Source organism: Sapajus apella, unplaced genomic scaffold, assembly GCF_009761245.1.
Source record: "Sapajus apella isolate SASKATOON/1434 unplaced genomic scaffold, GSC_monkey_1.0 scaffold129, whole genome shotgun sequence".
Lineage (NCBI taxonomy): Eukaryota > Metazoa > Chordata > Mammalia > Primates > Cebidae > Sapajus > Sapajus apella.
Window position 1 is genome coordinate 617,511 of NW_022437069.1, and position 17,729 is coordinate 635,239.

General features: G+C 41.2%; 1 protein-coding gene across 4 annotated transcripts in view; it reads right to left on the minus strand.

Moving 5' to 3' along the window:
- The window catches only part of IQGAP1 (IQ motif containing GTPase activating protein 1), a 109,997-nt gene that overhangs the window by 58,286 nt on the left and 33,982 nt on the right, over nt 1–17,729 (minus strand). For all 4 annotated transcript variants that reach the window (XM_032262444.1, XM_032262443.1, XM_032262446.1 and 1 more), the window contains exons 3-4: nt 4,786–4,942; nt 1,685–1,762 (exon numbers count right to left, since the gene is read on the minus strand). In XM_032262444.1, coding sequence (XP_032118335.1) covers nt 1,685–1,762; nt 4,786–4,942 — 235 coding nt within the window. The remainder of the gene's footprint in view (nt 1–1,684; nt 1,763–4,785; nt 4,943–17,729) is intronic.

Consider the following 17,729-nt stretch of genomic DNA (forward strand, 5'->3'; position numbering starts at 1 on the left):
AAAAAAAAAAAAAAAAAAAAAAATCAGGAACAAGAAGTTACAGGTACACAGTTTAATATTTTACACTGTATAGTACAGCATTTCACACTATATTCAAAAACAGGAAAAGGAAGTTACAGATGCACAGACAGCCAAGTAGCTATAAGAACTTGACGTATTGCATTTCCTGATATTTGTGGGGCCTAATTCTCAAGCATGCCAATGGCAAAGAAGAGAGCTTCAGCACTTTCTCTGAAAAAAAGAAGACAAAAGCTAGTCTTCTGCAAAGACTCAGCTCTGATTTAACTCAATTCAACAAATATGTATGCAACAATATATATCTGTTGCATACTGTATACATATCCGTATATGATATATATACAATGTATAATTGTATATAATTATATATTATATATAACATATTTATACAATATACCTATCTACATAGAATATTTATATACTGCACAAAATATAAAATGTATACTTTATATACTGCACAAAATATAAAATAGTTTTAGCCACCTTCTGATATTCTACATCTCAGTTTTTTTTAATAACAAATTTTCCTTTGGTTACAAAAATTTTAACTCTACAGGAAAGTATAAGGAAAATAAAAACCACACTTAATCCCATCACACAGAAATGAAAACTGTTATCTCCTTACAAATCTTTCCCAAGAACATGCACTTTATTTTTACACAAAAATAGTGATCTTAGCCGGAACATAAACCCTTATAACCTTAAGCTGTCTTTCTCCACTTAATACATCAAAAACCCTTTGTTTATTTAGGTTGATATCCTTTTTAACAGCACTAGTACTTGGCTGTAACATAATTAATACCCCTTGTGAAAAAATATGCACTTTGCTATCAATTTTTTCTATCATAATCAATGCTAAAAAAATCCTTATGTATATATTTTTTGGTGCTTTCTGATTATTTATTTGGGATAACTTCCCAGAAATACAATTCTTAGGTCAAAAGATACAAACAGAAAGAAAAAAACAGAGAAAGAACAAAAGAAAGAATGAAATAAACCCATTCATGCCTCTAAGGGTGACAATACAGTGTGGCAGTTATAGATTCAGGCAGTCCTGAGATGGCAATTTCACTGAAAGCAACACTAAATAAACTCCTGAGCAAAACCCCCAGAAGATGTACATTCTGTATCAAAACTGCAGCCATGACCAAAAACAGATACAGGAAGTTGACATCATTCTATCACCTCTACAATTTAAAATATAAAATGAAAATAAATAAATAAATAAATAATATAAAATAAGCCTTCATTCTCCCTACAGGTTTCTAAACTATTTCCTTATATTCCCAAAGGTCGAATTTTAATGTTAACAACTTTGTGAATAAATAAAAACCACTACTTTGGTATTCTTTAAAATGGTGAATCTCACAGCATGTGAATTCTATATCTAGGGAAAAACAGTAAAGTGTCAGTCTCCAATTTGATGTAGTGAAAGTAGGTATCATCATAGGAAATTTCTCTAGGGGAAAGTGAAACAGGTATGAGGAATACAAAAGAAAAAGAACAAAACTGTTTCCTAAGTCACAAATAAAGACATCCTTTAGTATTTAAATAAACCACCAAAGAGTTTGAGAATAATTTTACAGGTAGAATGACAGCAGGTTGTTTGGGGGTTATACCAAAACAGCTGGAATAAAGCCTAAACTGTTAATCTCAGATAAGTTACCTTAGGCAATCCAATGTCATCCATGGCATTCAACCACTGAATCACGTTATCAGTGTGTCTGAAGTGCAGGCCAGTCGCCTAGAAGAAAAAAAACTCATTAGGTACCACTGGCTGTATTGAAGCAAATATTAAATAAAAACTCTCCTTGCAAAAGCTTCCTCATGAGATTTGACAAGTTCTCCTTAATTTTGAGGTCATTGTGCTCACATTCCAATACCAAAAAGCCAAATCCACATCTCAGCTCTTCTCACTTAGGAACCCCCTGGAGAGCCTTCCTGTGTACCGTATGCTTGACAGAACATGTGGTCTTTGGAGTTAAATTATCTTGGATTCAATTACTGGCTTAGTAATCTATGGTGACACTGGATAAGCCACTTCATCCTTTAGGGACAGAGTTTTACCATCCAGAACAGCTGCTTTTTGTGTATAAAGACTAAGTGAGATAATGCACATAAAGTAATTAGTATGGTGTCTGAACACAGAAGATATTCACAAAACGGTATATAAAAATATCACCCTGGGCACAGTGGCTCATTCCTGTAATCCCAGCACTTTGGGAGGCCAAGGTGGGTGGATCACCTGAGGTCAGGAGTTAGAGACCACCAGCCTGGCCAACATGGTGAAACCCGGTCTCTACTAAAAATACAAAAATCAGCCAGGCATGGTGGTGTGTACCTGTAATCCCAGTTACTTGGGAGGCTGAGGCAGGAGAATTGCTTGACCCAGGATGTAGAGGTTGCAGTGAGCCAAGACGGCACCACTGCACTCCAGAAGCCTTGGCAACAGAGCAAGACTCCGCCTCAAAAAAAAAAAAAAAAAAAAAAAAAAAAAAAAAATCAATCTGGGCTTTCATTCTATATATAGAGATATCCCCTCTGCCCCCTGCCTTTTTTTTTTTTTTTTTTTTTTGAGACAGGGCTCCACTCTGCTGCCCAGGATACAGAGCAGTGGCACAATTGGCTTACTGCAGCCTTACCTCCGGGGCTCAGGAGATCTTCTCAACTTTGCCTCCCAAGAGACTACAGGTATGTGCCACCAAGCCCATCTAATTTTTTTTCTATTTTTTTGTAGAGAGGAGGTCTCACTTTGTTGCCCAGGCTGATCTCAAACTCCTAGACTCAAGTGAGGTATCTCACCTCAAGCCCTCCAAAGTGCTGGGATTACAGGAATAAGCCACTGCACCCAGGCATTTTTTTAAAAAATTATTGCTGGAAAGTTTCCACTCTCCTTTTACACTATCTTCCCATTCTGCCTATAGAATAGCTCCAGAGTTGTCTCTAGAATAACTGTGTATTCAAAACTGAACACAGGGCTCGGCACAGTGGCTCATACCAGTAATCCTGGGACTTTGAGAGGCCAAGGAGGAGGAGAACTTAAGCCCAGGAGCTGGAGACGAATCTGGGCAACATAGTGAGACCCCCATCTCTACACTAAAATTTTTAAAAATTAGCCTGGTGTGGTAGCATGCTCCCACAGTCCCAATTATTACAGCTGGCCACCCTTACATCTGGTCTTAGTAATGCAATTCTCCACTATCTTTCATACTCATCCTTCTTCAAGTAAGAGTTCACAGGCAAGCTCCCTACAGAAGCTCCGTAGACAACAAAATTTGGTCCCTCTCAACATCCCCATTTATTTTTGGGAGTCAGAGTCTTGCTCTGTTGCCGAGACTGGGGTGCAGTGGCATGATCTCGGCTCACTGCAATGTCAGCCTCCCGGGTTCAAATGAGGCGAGTTAAGTTAAGGGTGGCCAGCTGTAATAATTGGGCCCAAACTCAGAATGAGTAAGCCTAATTCTCCTACCTCAGCCTCCCCAGTGGCTGGGATTACAGGTGCGTTCCACCAAGCCCAGCTAATCTTTGTAATTTTGGTAGAGATGGGGTTTCACCAAGTTGGCGGGATTGGTCTTGAACTCCTGACCTCAAGTGATCGCCTGCCTCAGCCTCTGAAAGTGGGATTACAGGCATGAGCCACCATGCCTGGCCTAACATCCCAACTTAATTAAGCAGTCTTCTTTTTTACAGGGCCTTGAACTCAGGAATCAAACCCACTCACTTATCTCAATTTTCTGAAACTGAATCACTTTCCCATTGTACCTTGCACTCCAGTATTGCAGGGTCATGTTTTTTCATAAAGTTGCCTTTACATTCAATTTGCCAACAAATCTCAGTGCTTAAAATTATTATTATTTTTTTAAGGAACAGTCGGGAGCGAAGTGGCACAATCATAACTTCCTACGGCCTCGACCTCCTCGGCTAAAGCAATCCTCTTGCTTTTTTTTTTTTAGACAGGGTCTCATTACATTGCCCAAGCTGGTCTCAAACTCCTGGCCTCAAGTGATCCTACCACCTTGGCCTTCCAAAGTGCTGGGATTACAGGTAAGAACCAGCAAGCCCAGCCTAAAATTAGATTTAAAGTAGTAATTCCCCTAGTTACTTCCTTTACCTTCTAAAGAATTAAAAAATTCATCTTCAACTAGGAAAATTTCTAGATATATAACATCATAAGAATTCTATCAGAGCCGGGCGCGGTGGCTCAAGCCTGTAATCCCAGCACTTTGGGAGGCCGAGGCGGGTGGATCACGAGGTCAAGAGATCGAGACCATCCTGGTCAACACGGTGAAACCCCGTCTCTACTAAAAATACAAAAAATCAGCTGGGCATGGTGGCGCGTGCCTGTAATACCAGCTACTCAGGAAGTTGAGGCAGGAGAATTGCCTGAACCCAGGAGGCGGAGGTTGCGGTGAGCCGAGATCGCGCCATTGCACTCCAGCCCGGGTCACAAGAGCGAAACTCCGTCTCAAAAAAAAAAAAAAAGAATTCTATCAGAAACACAAGACAGCTAAAGTTCTCTTCCTAGTATATCTTTTTTTGTGTGTGTGTGGGGGCTTTCCAGACTAATTCTAAAAGAGATATAACATTATTTTCCTACTGCATATTGCCTTTGCACAAATGTCTCCATTCTGCCAGGCATTGTAAAGGCTATACTTCATTCAAACAAACACACCTTACACATATTTCTCAACAAGTCTTACACAAAATAAAGCATACTAATTTTCTCAAGCTGACAGAAATCTAAGCCCTAAGCAGGGAGGGACTCACCTTGTATCTGGTCTGTTCTCGATCATAGATTTTTTTGAGGGACACCACTCTGGGAGAGAAGAAGTTCCCCAGTTTGGCGAGATAGACCCCATTCCTCAGCCCCTCCTCCAGTTCTGTGGTAGGGGGCAGATCTTCCCCGAGGCACGCTTCCATCCATCTGCACAAAAGGAGAGAGGATGTGAAAAAAATAGGGAAGGTCAGAACTTTTCCTTAGAGATTTTAAGCTTCATTTCCATTCTCCCTGGAGAAGCTTAAATTGAACGTAACAGTACTCTTTTACAATCAGTTTCACACACATCTTTGCCCTGGCCCAGTCAGATCTCAGAGGCAGGAACTTAGGAAAATTTCTGAGCACGAATGCCACTTTCTTCTGCACCCCGCTTTCCTCTGCTGCAGCAACACGGCCAGCTGCCTCCTGATCCCGACTGCTCCCTGCACCTCAGACCCTTTCCCTCAGTCCTTAAGTTACGCTTTAACAAATCCTAAGAAAAGTCATTTGTAACGGAAGCCACATCTCAACTGTTCAGAAGCTTAAATTTGTTGCTGATATTCTTTTCCAGTTTCAGAACTCAGAATCCACAGTGAATTTCTAGGTCCAGGTTTTAAGGTTGTTTGGGGGTTATTAAAACAGACTCAATTATCACAGCTAAAATACTAAAAGCTATGGAATCAGTAAATAATGAATTCTTAGATTTCTGGAGGCAGGGTGGAGGTTGTAGAAAGGATTGGAAAACTATTTTCCAAAAAAAAAACAAAGAATAAAATTTAAAAAATAAAGCTATATTTTCCCCTTCAAATACCTCTAAAGAAATTTCAAGAAAGCCTAAGATAAAAAAAAAAAAAAAAAAAGTTTAGTTACATGTATTTTCTACCAACAGAAACACAGGTAATGGTAATGGCTTTCTTTTCTTTTCTTTTTTTTTTTTTTTTTTTTGAGACACAGTCTCACTCTATTGCCCAGGTTAGAATGCAGTGGCGCAATCTCAGCTCACTGCAACCTCCACCTCCCAGGTTCAAGTGATTCTCCTGCCTCAGCCTCCTGAGTAGCTGGGACTCCAGGCATACACCATGCCCAGATAATTTTTGTATTTTTAGTAGAGACGGGGTTCTGCCATGTTGGCCAGGGTAATCTCAAACTCCTGACCTCAAGTGATCCACCTGCCTCAGCCTCCCGAAGTGCTAGAATTACAGGCGTGAGTCACTGCACCCAGTCCATGGCTACAGTTTTCAACCACTGTTTGGCCACAGAATCCTGTGAATATCTAAGGAAAGCTACAGACCCTTCCCCAGAAAAATATACATATACTTAAATTTTACATATGATTTCAGAGACATTATTGACTTTATAAACCCCAGATTTAAAACTCCTAATTTAAAATGATTCCACTCAATTTTTATTTTTATTTTATTTTATTTTATTTTTGAGACAGAGTTTCGCTCTTGTTACCCAGGCTGGAGTGCAATGGCGCGACCTCGGCTCACCGCAACCTCCGCCTCCTGGGTTCAGGCAATTCTCCTGCCTCAGCCTCCCGAGTAGCTGGGATTACAGGCACGCATCACCATGCCCAGCTAATTTTTTGTATTTTTAGTAGAGACGGGGTTTCACCATGTTGCCCAGGATGGTCTCGATCTCTTGACCTTGTGATCCACCCGCCTCGGCCTCCCAAAGTGCTGGGATTACAGGCGTGAGCCACTGCGCCCGGCCTCAATTTTTATTTTTTTTAGTTTTTATTTTATTCTATTTTTGTATCTTCAAATGAAACATCTGGTATTTTTTAGTTTTTTTTTAAGACGGGGTCTCACTCTGCTGTCAGTCTGGAGTGCAATGGCACAATCTCAACTCACTGCAACCTCTGCCTCCTGGGTTTAAGCAATTCTGCTGCCTCAGCCTCCCAAGTAGCTGGGATTACAGGCGCCTGCCACCGTGCCCAGCTAATTTTTGTGTTTTTAATAGAGTCAGGGTTTCACCATGTTGGCCAGGCTCGTCTCGAACTCCTGACCTCAGGTGATCCACCCCCCTCAGCTTCCCAAAATGCTAGGATTACAGGGATGAAACACCATGCCCAGTCTCTTCCACTCAAATTTCACAAGGCTGACATTATCCTTACATTCTTTACCATAACAGAAAAAAAAAAAATCTCCCAAATGCTAGATGTTGCCTGGTCTTTTTCAAAGTGATAAATCTTTGAAAAGCCAAATAAAAAAAGGTTCATGATACAGCAGACTGAAGTAAAAATCAGATTTACTGACACAGAAAAATGAAATATTTATGTTTATTACCACATAGAAATTTAAATTAGAGGCCAGATGCGGTGGCTCATGCCTGTAATTCCAGCACTTTGGGAGGCTGAGGTGGGCGGATCACTTGAAGTCAGGAGTTCGAGACCAGCATGGACAACATGATAAAATCCTGTCTTGACTAAAAATACAAAAAAATAGTCAGGTGTGGTGGCGGGCACCTGTAATCCCAGCTACTTGGGAGGCTGAGGCAGTAGAATCGCTTGAACTCAGGAGGTGGAGGCTGCAGTGAACCGAGGTAGCACCACTGCACCCCAGCCTGGGCATGACAGAGTAAGACTCCATCTCAAAAAAAAAAAACAAGTTTAAATTAAAAGGCAAATAAAGCTGGAGGAACTATCTATCTGAATATGCCATACACACAGACATATATATCCACAAAAACGCATAAGACACTATCAATAAAAATGTAGGCCAAATAATATGTAAATTGTATTTATCACATTTATGTGTTTTTACATATTCTTTTTTTTTTTTTTTTTTTTTGAGACGGAGTTTCGCTCTTGTTGCCCAGGCTGGAGTGCAATGGCGCAATCTCGGCTCACCGCAACCTCCGCCTCCTGGGTTCAGGCAATTCTCCTGCCTCAGCCTCCCGAGTAGCTGGGATTACAGGCATGCGCCACCATGCCCAGCTAATTTTTTGTATTTTTAGTGGAGACGGGGTTTCACTATGTTGACCAGGATGGTCTCGATCTCTTGACCTCGTGATCCACCCGCCTCGGCCTCCCAAAGTGCTGGGATTACAGGCGTGAGCCACCGCGCCCGGCCACATATTCTTTATAGTACTAAAATTGCTGGAAAGATGAGACTATAGAATGTCTGTCTATCATACTTTATAATTCAGAATAAAATTTCTTGTATTCTATCTTTTCAAACTGAGAATATGCCTCAGAATCTTTTTTTTTAAATAAAACAAGGTGAAACAACAATTATCCTATTTTTCTCAAATTCTATAGAATAGTCACTCAATCTTGCTTTTATTTATTCAATTTTGAGACAGTTTCACTCTTGTTGCCCCAGCTAGAGTGCAATGGCGCAATCTCAGCTCATTGCAGCCTCCGCCTCCCAGGTTCAAGCCATTCTCCTGCCTCAGCCTCCCAGGTAGCTGGGATTACAGGCGCCCACCACTGTGCCTGCCTCCATGCCTGGCTAATTTTTCGTATTTTTAGTAGAGTTGGGGTTTCACCAGATTGGTCAGGCTGGTCTCGAACTCCTGACCTCAGGTGACCCACCCGCCTTGGCCTCCCAAAGTGCTGGGGTTACAGAAGTGAGCCACCACTCCCAGCTCAATCTTGCTTTTAAATCTACCCTTCCTTTTAAGCAGCCAGCATATTCTCTAACACATGAAGGCTGATGGGGATATGAACAGGCCAGATAATTTTCTGGTTGTTTCCTATACTCAGTGACAAGCTTCTCTGCTTGGTTTTCTTTCTTTCAAGTAGCAGAACTTAAATGGTCAGAAATGGGGAAAAATGAAACAAATGAGTTTTCCAGAAGAGTTGTCATAATAATCAAACTAGATACCAATTTGAAATGGCTACAAAAATCTAAACTATAACTCTATTGAGCCTAAAGACTCAAAGACCAACGTGGAAAAGAATAGCAGTTGTTGGTATGGAAAATAGTGCAGTTCAAGGACACATCTCATCTTTTTACTACTGAAAAGGATACTGAGAAAATCATTCTGGCAAACAACTACTGGCAGCTCCAGCTCTCAGGGGACAATCTAACTTGGGCTCTCATTAACAGGGTCAAAGTGAACAACTGCAGCCTAAGCCAAAAATGGCCCTCAAGCACATAACAGTATCAAAAAAAAAAAAGTTACTTATTTTTCTTTTTAAAATGAAGTAAACACATAGGGAAAGCTATGGATACAGAGCACAATAGATACCTTTGCCTTGAATCAGAGCCAGTTACCAGAGGTGTTTAGTTTTTCCTCTTTTCTGGGATTTCTAAACTAAACTAAAAATAAAAAGAGAGACAATGGTGACATCGCCCACAATTCTTTTTATTTCCTTTCCCTAATCCAGCAGCTATAAAACAGTCCTGACTTAGATGTTTCCGATAGCTGAGTAGAATACGTTTCATGTAATACAGGTGTCATGTCAGAGAAAAAAGGCCAACTGTGATTTGGTGAAGGCGAGTAAGTAGAAAAAATGAGCTAGAATAAACAGGGAGGCAAAATACAGTGTTTCTAAACAACTGCTCCAAACTGAAGCTGCCCTCCAAGTCACCATACATGGGGCTTGCCCACCAATCTGAACTATTTCACAATGGAGTATCACCTGGTTTGTTTATAAGAATAAAACAGGCCGGGTGTGGTGGCTCATGCGTGTAATCACAGCACTTTGGGAGGCCGAGGCAGGTGGATCACAAGGTCAACTGATCGAGACCATCCTAGCCAACATGGTGAAACCCCGTCTTTACTAAAAAACACAAAAATTAGCTGGGCGTGGTGGTGCACACCTATAATCCAAGCTACTCGGAAGACTGAGGCAGAGCATCACTTGAACCTGGGAGGCAGAGATTGTTGTCAGCCAAGATCATGCCACTGCACTCCAGTCTGGTGACAGAGCTACACTCCGTCTCATAAAAAAAAAAAAAAAAAAAAAGAATAAAATAAGTCAGGACCAGGCAGGATGAGGTGGCTCACACCTGTAATCCCAGTACTTTGGGAGGCAAAGGCGGGTCAATCACTTGAAGTCAGGAATTCAAGACCATCCTGGACAACATGGTGAAATCCCATCTCTGCTAAAAATACAAAAATTAGGCAGCATGGTGGCATGCACCTATAGTCCCAGATACTTGGGAGGCTGAGATAGCAGGATCACTTGAATCCAGTAGGTAGAAGCTGCATTGATTTGAGATCATGCCACTGCACTCTAGTTAGGGTGACAAAGTGAAACCCTGTCACAAACAAGTAAATCCGGACCAAACTGCTTTGAAAAGTAGAATGTCATGTTACTATTATTTTTAATGTTGGCAGAAGTTTAGATTCTACTCTAATTCCAAGTTAACATAACAAACCCTCTTTCAGTCTTTCTCTACAGCTCACAAGAGATTATCCTTCTTCCACTAAATCACAGAATCACAAAATGTGAGAGCCAGGAAGCAAATGTACTTCTAGGGAAAATCTCTTTGTTTGTTTTTAACATAATATATATCTAAAAATGGCTAGGCACAGTGGCTCACACCTGAAATCCCAGCACTTTGGGAGGCCAAGGCAGGGGGATTGCTTGAGCCCAAGAGTTCAGGACCAGCCTGGCAACACAGCCAGACCCTGTCTCTACAAAAAAAAAAAAAAAATTAAAAATTAGCCAGGCCTGGTAGCATATATCCGTAGTCCCAGATACTTGAGAGGCTGAGGCAGGAGGACTGTCTGAGCCCTGGAGGTCAAGGCTTCAGTGAGCTATGACTGCGCCACCTTACTCTAGCCTGGGCAACAGAGCAAAACTCTGTCTCAAAAATTACACACACACACACACACACACACACACACACACAAACACACACACACTCTATAACTCTCAGGGGACAATCTAACTTGGGCTTTAACAGGGACGAAGTGAACAACTACAGCCTAAGCCAAAAATGGCCCTCAAGCACATAACAGGATATAAAAAAAAGTTACTTATTTTTCTTTTTAAAATGAAGTAAACACATAGGGACAATTAGTAAACATTTCTCAAATTTTTATGGATATTTTTCATGTTATAATACAGTTTCTGAAGACTTAAGTTTACATAAAAATTTAACCAAGGGCTTACTCACATATATTAGACATTTACATAATTTCTAAATGTTTTCAACCATTAAATAATACTGCAAGGAATATCTTTGCGCACTGTGTTCTTCTTTACTTAGAATTAATTCCTCAGGAAAGGTCCTTAGAAGTACAACTTCAAATTAAAAATATAAACATTGAAAAAGAATTTAACTGCCCATAAGTCTGCTCAGAGGTTAATAAGCTATTTGCACAATCCCCTCATTTACAAATTAGAATAAGGCTGATCCAAGGTCATCCAATAGCTAGTGGCAAAGGTGGAATAACAAGACTGATTCCTAGGTTTAGAATCCGCCTCACTTGATCACTGTTGCTCTCACTACAACACCCAGAAGGCCAGAAGCCTGAGTTCCACAGGCTGTCTAAATAGGGCAAAATTTCAGATCTACCAGGAAGGAAAAAGGCTGGTATCTCTCCACATTCTGTCTACTTAATAATTAAAGGTATTTTAGCTTAATTAAATCCATCAGTGATTTTCAACTTAGACACAAAACTTTTCTTATAAAACTTAAATATTTAGAACTGGTTTAAGTTCAGCATGGTGACATGGCTCACACCTGAAATTCCAGCACTTTGGGAGGCTAAGGTGGGTGGATCATTTGAGGTCAGGAGTCGGAGATCAGCCTGGCCAACATGGTGAAACTCAGTCTCCACAAAAAATACTAAAATTAGCCAGGTATGGTAGAGTATGCCTGTAATCCCAGCTACTACTTGGAAACTGAGGCATGAGCTGAGATCACATTGTTGCACTCGAGCCTGGGCAACAGAGCAAGTCTTTGTCTCAAAACAAACAAACAAACAAAAAAACAAAAAAAACCAAAACTGGTTAAATTCATTCTCCTACTGAATACCGTGTTCCAGGTATGGTCTGACCAGCCTGAAATGGAACAGGACTATCATCTTCTTCATTCTGACACTCCATAACCACAAAGCCTCAGGTTAAATTATTATGCTTTTCAATCAACAGAGACTCGTGTCTTTTGTCCCTAAATACAGAGCTGCTAAACCGTATCTTTAGCTTTTTTTTTTTCCTTGAGAGGGAGTCTCACTTTGTCACCCAGGTTGGAGTGCAATGGCGGGATCTCAGCTCACTGCAACCTCTGCCTCCAGTGTTCAAGCAATTCTCCTGTCTCAGCCTCCCGGGTAGGTGGGATTACAGGCGTCCACCACTACGCCTGGTTAATTTTTGTTATTTTTAGTAGAGATGGGGTTTCATCGTGTTGGTCAGGCTGGTCTTAAATGCCTGACCTCAAGTGATATGCCCACCTTGGCCTCCCAAAGTGCTGGGATTACAGGCGTAAGCCACTGTGCCCCACCTATAAAGATATTTAAAAATAAAACTCTGGCTGAGATGGGAAGGGTTGCTTGAGCCTGGGAGTTTGAAGATGCAGTGAGCTGTGATTGAACCACTGCACTCCAGCTTGGGTGACAGAGTGAAACTCTTGTCTCAAAATCAATCAATCTATGCACAGAAGAAAAATCATTGGCTAACACAACTTTTTACCAATTCTCACGTTTAACCCTGTCCTAGCAATAATCCTATAATATCAAGGATGGAAGGCTCATGAAAGATCTTTTGGCCCATCTCAATTCCTCCACTCCCCTCACATGTTCTTCTCCATCCCCAATTTGATACCTTAATGTTCTCAAAACATCTCAGCCAAAACAGGAAGCAGGCTGAGCTTCCTGATCCTGAAGCTTCCTAAATGTTTGATTCCTGAGATTCAAACATTCAAGATAACCCGGTTCATTTCTGGATTCCGGTAGTCAGAAAGTTTTTGTTTAGCTGGCATCAGATCTCTATTGGCACCCTAAGCTGCTTCTGAAGCAATAGAATATAAAAATAAAAGCCTAATGTGAGTAGCATGGGCCACGGAGTTGGAAAGACCTGGTTCTGTGACCTGTCTCTGGCACTTACCAAGAAAGACAGCAAGCTACTTAACCACTTCCTTTATTTGTTAACAAAGGGTAAGAATACCTTCCAAATACGTTTGTCATTGAGGATTAAATAAGGTTGCGAGTGACATATAGAGCTAACACAGTACTTGGCTGGGTATTGAAAAAATATTTGCGCCTTTCCTCCTATCCCCTCATGATGAGTCACATGCTGACACTTCCACAAGTAAAATGATTTCAGCTCCTTCAAGCACCTATCATAAAAACAGAATAATAGCACCTACCCACAGAATGTTTATGAGGATTAAAGAGACAACAGTACATATAAAATACTAAGAACAGTGCCTGGCACAGAGTAAGCACTCAAAACGTTACCATGATACTAGCCGTGTTAGACATGATCTCTGCCACTCACGTCTTTTGCTCATCTCTGAACATTCTCCAACTGAATACTGTGTTCCAGGTATGGTCTGACCAGCCTGAAATGGAACAGGACTATCATCTTCTTCATTCTGACAGTCCCTAATCACAAAGCCTCAGATTAAATTATTTTATTATGCTTTTTCAATCAACAGAGACTCGTTTTTTTTCCCTGAATATAGAGCTGCTGAACTGCATCTCTACAATTCCATAATAAAATCATTATTTGCACTCATCTCCATGACATATCTTCATGTTAGAGTCAGTCAACTGTCCCTAATATCAGATCTTTTGGATCCTAATTCTGCCACCCAAAATACTAACTTCTCTTCCAGCTTCACATCATTCACAAATATTAATGGGTTTTAAAGAAGGAAGAGGAGTTTACCAAATAGCCAAAGCACAGAAGGCCCCCAAATAGTAGAAAAAACATGGTCAAAGGCAGGCAGGAACAAAAAAACAAGGTGTGTCACAGGTAGCTCAGCACCAGCACAATTGGAAGGTAAAGGCAAGGGGACAATGGGAGGAGATGATGACAAAGTAAGCAGGCTGGATCATGCAAGGCCTTATTTACCACACTAAGAAACCTTTACTGCATCCTAGTCTTGGGGGACACTGAAGAATGACCTGATCAGATCTGTTTCAGAAAATCACTTTGGCAACAATGTGGGGTTGTTTAAATTTTCTTCGCTAGCAAACAAGTACAAATGCTTTAACAAATAAGCAACTTTTTAGACAAAGTTTGGACAACATCATACCAAGGTGGTGTGACATCAGCAAGTCCTACGTGCGATCAGGGCTCGACCAAAACCACAAGTAGAGCTCGGCATAAAACACTTCACATTTTTCTTTTTTTTTTTTTTTTTTTAGACGGAGTTTCCCTCTTGTTACCCAGGCTGTGGTGCAATGGCGCGATCTCGGCTCACCGCAACCTCCGCCTCCTGGGTTCAGGCAATTCTCCTGCCTCAGCCTCCTGAGTAGCTGGGATTACAGGCACATGCCACCATGCCCAGCTAATTTTTGTATTTTTAGTAGAGACGGGGTTTCACCATGTTGACCAGGATGGTCTCGATCTCTTGACCTCGTGATCCACCCGCCTCGGCCTCCCAAAGTGCTGGGATTACAGGCGTGAGCCACCGCGCCCGGCCTAACACTTAACATTTTTCATATTTCTCACAAGAGGTGTTAACAGGCTGACAACAGGGTTCTTAATCTCTCCTCTCAAATGGGATATAGAATTTATATATTCAGTATATTCTCTTCTAGTTTAACCCCAGAACTGCTTTAGCCAATCTGAAATGCAAAATTTTTAAAAAGTGATGTCAGATCTGAAACACAATTACTAAACAGGAAAAAAGTAACATAAAATGATTCATTTTTAATATAAATGTCGCTAAAAATCTTCACACCATGTAGCAGACATGAAGCTAAATACTTTACATACATTGTAATCTCAATCTTTGCAACAACCTCCTGAGTACTATTGTAATTATTTTACAGATAAACTATGGGTTCCAAAAAGTATTTTTCAAGATTATCTGGCAAGTAAGCTTGCACTTGAACCCAGGTTGGTGTGATTCTGAAGCCCATACTCTGTTTTTTTTCCTTTTTTTGTTTTTTGGGTTTTTTTTTGAGACAGGGTCTGTGCAGTGGTGTAATCATGGCTCACTGCAGCTTTGACTTCCTGCGTTCAAGCCATCCTCCTACCTCAGCTTCTCAAGAAGCTGGGGTCACAAGCACGTGCACCATGTCCAGCTAATTTTTGCACTTTTTGTGGTAGAGACAAAGTTACCCAGGGTGGTCTCCTACTCCTGTGTTCAAGCCATCCACCTGCCTTAGCCTCTCAAAGTGCTGGGAATAGCATGTCACCAGACCCAGCACTGAAGCCCATACTCTTAATTCCTACAGTATACTTCCTCCTTCAAAAATAATAACAGCTACCACCTACTGAACACTATGTAACAAATGCTCAAGTTCTGAAACTGGGCTTCCTGAAGTATCCCACACCAACATATGTGACCTCATTAACACTCCTTACTCTATCAAGCACTAAGAGAGAGGTCTAAAGTATCAAACATTGGTGAAGTTGATACAATTAGTACAAAAATGAATGCTAATACAAAAGGCTATCTTTAATTACATAGTCTTTTTATTTTTTTTGAGACAGGGTCTTGCTCTGTCACCCACGCTGGAATTCAGTGGCCCAACCACGACTCACTGTAGCCTCAACCTCCTGGTCTCAGTGATCCTCCCACCTCAGCCTCCTGAGTAGCTGGGACCACAGGTGTGTACCACCACACCAGGCTGATTTTAAAAATTATTTGTAGAGACAGCAACTGCCTATGTTGCTCAGGATGGTCTTGAACTCCTGGGCTCAAGGGATCCTTCCACCTCAGTCTCCCAAAGTGCTGGGACTATAGGCATGAGCTACTGTGCTCAGCCTACATAGTAATACTTACATCCTTTTATATTTAGTCTATTTTTTTAAAACTTTTCTTTCATAAGTATTTTAAGTCAATTCCTCAAAAAAAAAAAAAAGGTATATATTCTGACACACACTCATTGAGGAAACATTTTGAACTGACTACTCTGTGTAACAATTATCCATGGTACAGCATGCACTGAATACCAGTCCCTGACTTCAAGGAAATCACCCTCTGGTAATACTTATGCTTAAACAACTAGCCACCATAGGAGATGATATTTGAATTAGGCTTTGCTCAAATAAATGGTATGTACAGTAGTGAAAAATGAAAAAAGGAACCATGTAACATAAAGGGACAGCACAAACAAAGACAAAATAAGAAGCCTGAAAACAAATGGCATATTCAGTGAATGAATGGTAAATCACTGGGGTAGAGAAGGCAGTAGAAAGGTATCTGCATCAGTCATTTAACCTGCAGGAATGTGAACTATGGGAGGTGTTCAAGTAGACTTAGAAAGGAAACTTGGACAGCAGTGTGGACGACAGATACAAAGGAGAAATATCAGGCAACCACTTCAGGAATCCAGGTGAGAGGTAATATATTCTTTCTTTTTTTTTTTTTTTTTTTTTGAGACGGAGTTTCACTCATGTTACCCAGGCTGGAGTGCAATGGCGCGATCTCGGCTCACCGCAACCTCCGCCTCCTGGGTTCAGGCAATTCTCCTGCCTCAGACTCCTGAGTAGCTAGGATTACAGGCACGTGCCACCATGCCCAGCTAATGTTTTGTATTTTTGGTAGAGACGGGGTTTCACCATGTTGACCAGGATGGTCTCGATCTCTTGACCTCGTGATCCACCCGCCTCGGCCTCCCAAAGTGCTGGGATTACAGGCGTGAGCCACCGCGCCCGGCCGGTAATATATTCTTTAACTGGCACAGTGGTGGAAACAGAATAATGAACAATTACAAAGGTAGAACTGACCCCACTTGACAATTAGATGAGGGAGGGGGATTAGAAGGCCAGTGGGAAAGATGTGAAATTTCACAGATGACTGAAAAGGTGGGGGACGAGAGCGTGGGGAAGCAAAGTTAGTTCCAGACTCACAGTTCATAACTAACATTAAACACCAAATGGATTAGAGAATTTTTTAAAAAAGAAAAAATAGTTCTATATTCTTGAAATAAAGAAGTTTACAAACAAGATTCCAGAAGCAGAAATCAAAAAGGAAAAGATAAATTGGCTAATATTTAAACTTCTACAAGGCCATTTTTAAAAAACTAAGGCCAGGTGTGGTGGCTCACGTCTGTAATCCCAGCACTTTGGGAGGCTGAGGTGGGTGGAACACTTGAGGTCAGGAGAGTGAGACCATTCTGGCCAACATGGTGAAACCCCCGTCTCTACTAAAAATACAAAAATTAGCCGGGCGTGGTGGCAGGCGCCTGTAATCGCAGCTACTTGGGAGGCTGAGTGAGGCAGGAGAATTGCTTGAACTCAGGAGGCAGAGGTTGCAGTGAGCTGAGATTGCACCACTGCATTCCAGCCTGGGGACAGAGTGTCTCAAAAACAAAACAAAACAAACAAAAAAACTAAATAATTTAACAGGAAAGGATACCTGAGGAAAACAATCACCAACATATAACAAAGAGCTACTAATATTCTATCATCTTCATATGGACATACATAGAAAATTCATAAAAGAAATATAAATATAGCCAGTAATTACAGGAAATTTTCTCAATCTTACTACTGGCCAAAGAAATGCAAATTAGAGTAACAATATCACCATCTTCAGCTATCAGATTCACAAAGATTTTTTTTTTTTTTTTTTTTTTTGAGAAGGAGTTTCGCTCTTGTTACCCAGGCTGGACTGCAATGGCGCGATCTCGGCTCACCGCAACCTCCGCCTCCTGGGTTCAGGCAATTCTCCTGCCTCAGCCTCCCGAGTAGCTGGGACTACAGGCGTGCGCCACCATGCCCAGCTAATTTTTGTATTTTTAGTAGAGACGGGGTTTCACCGTGTTGACCAGGATGGTCTCGATCTCTTGACCTCGTGATCCACCCGCCTCGGCCTCCCAAAGTGCTGGGATTACAGGCTTGAGCCACCGCGCCCGGCCTCACAAA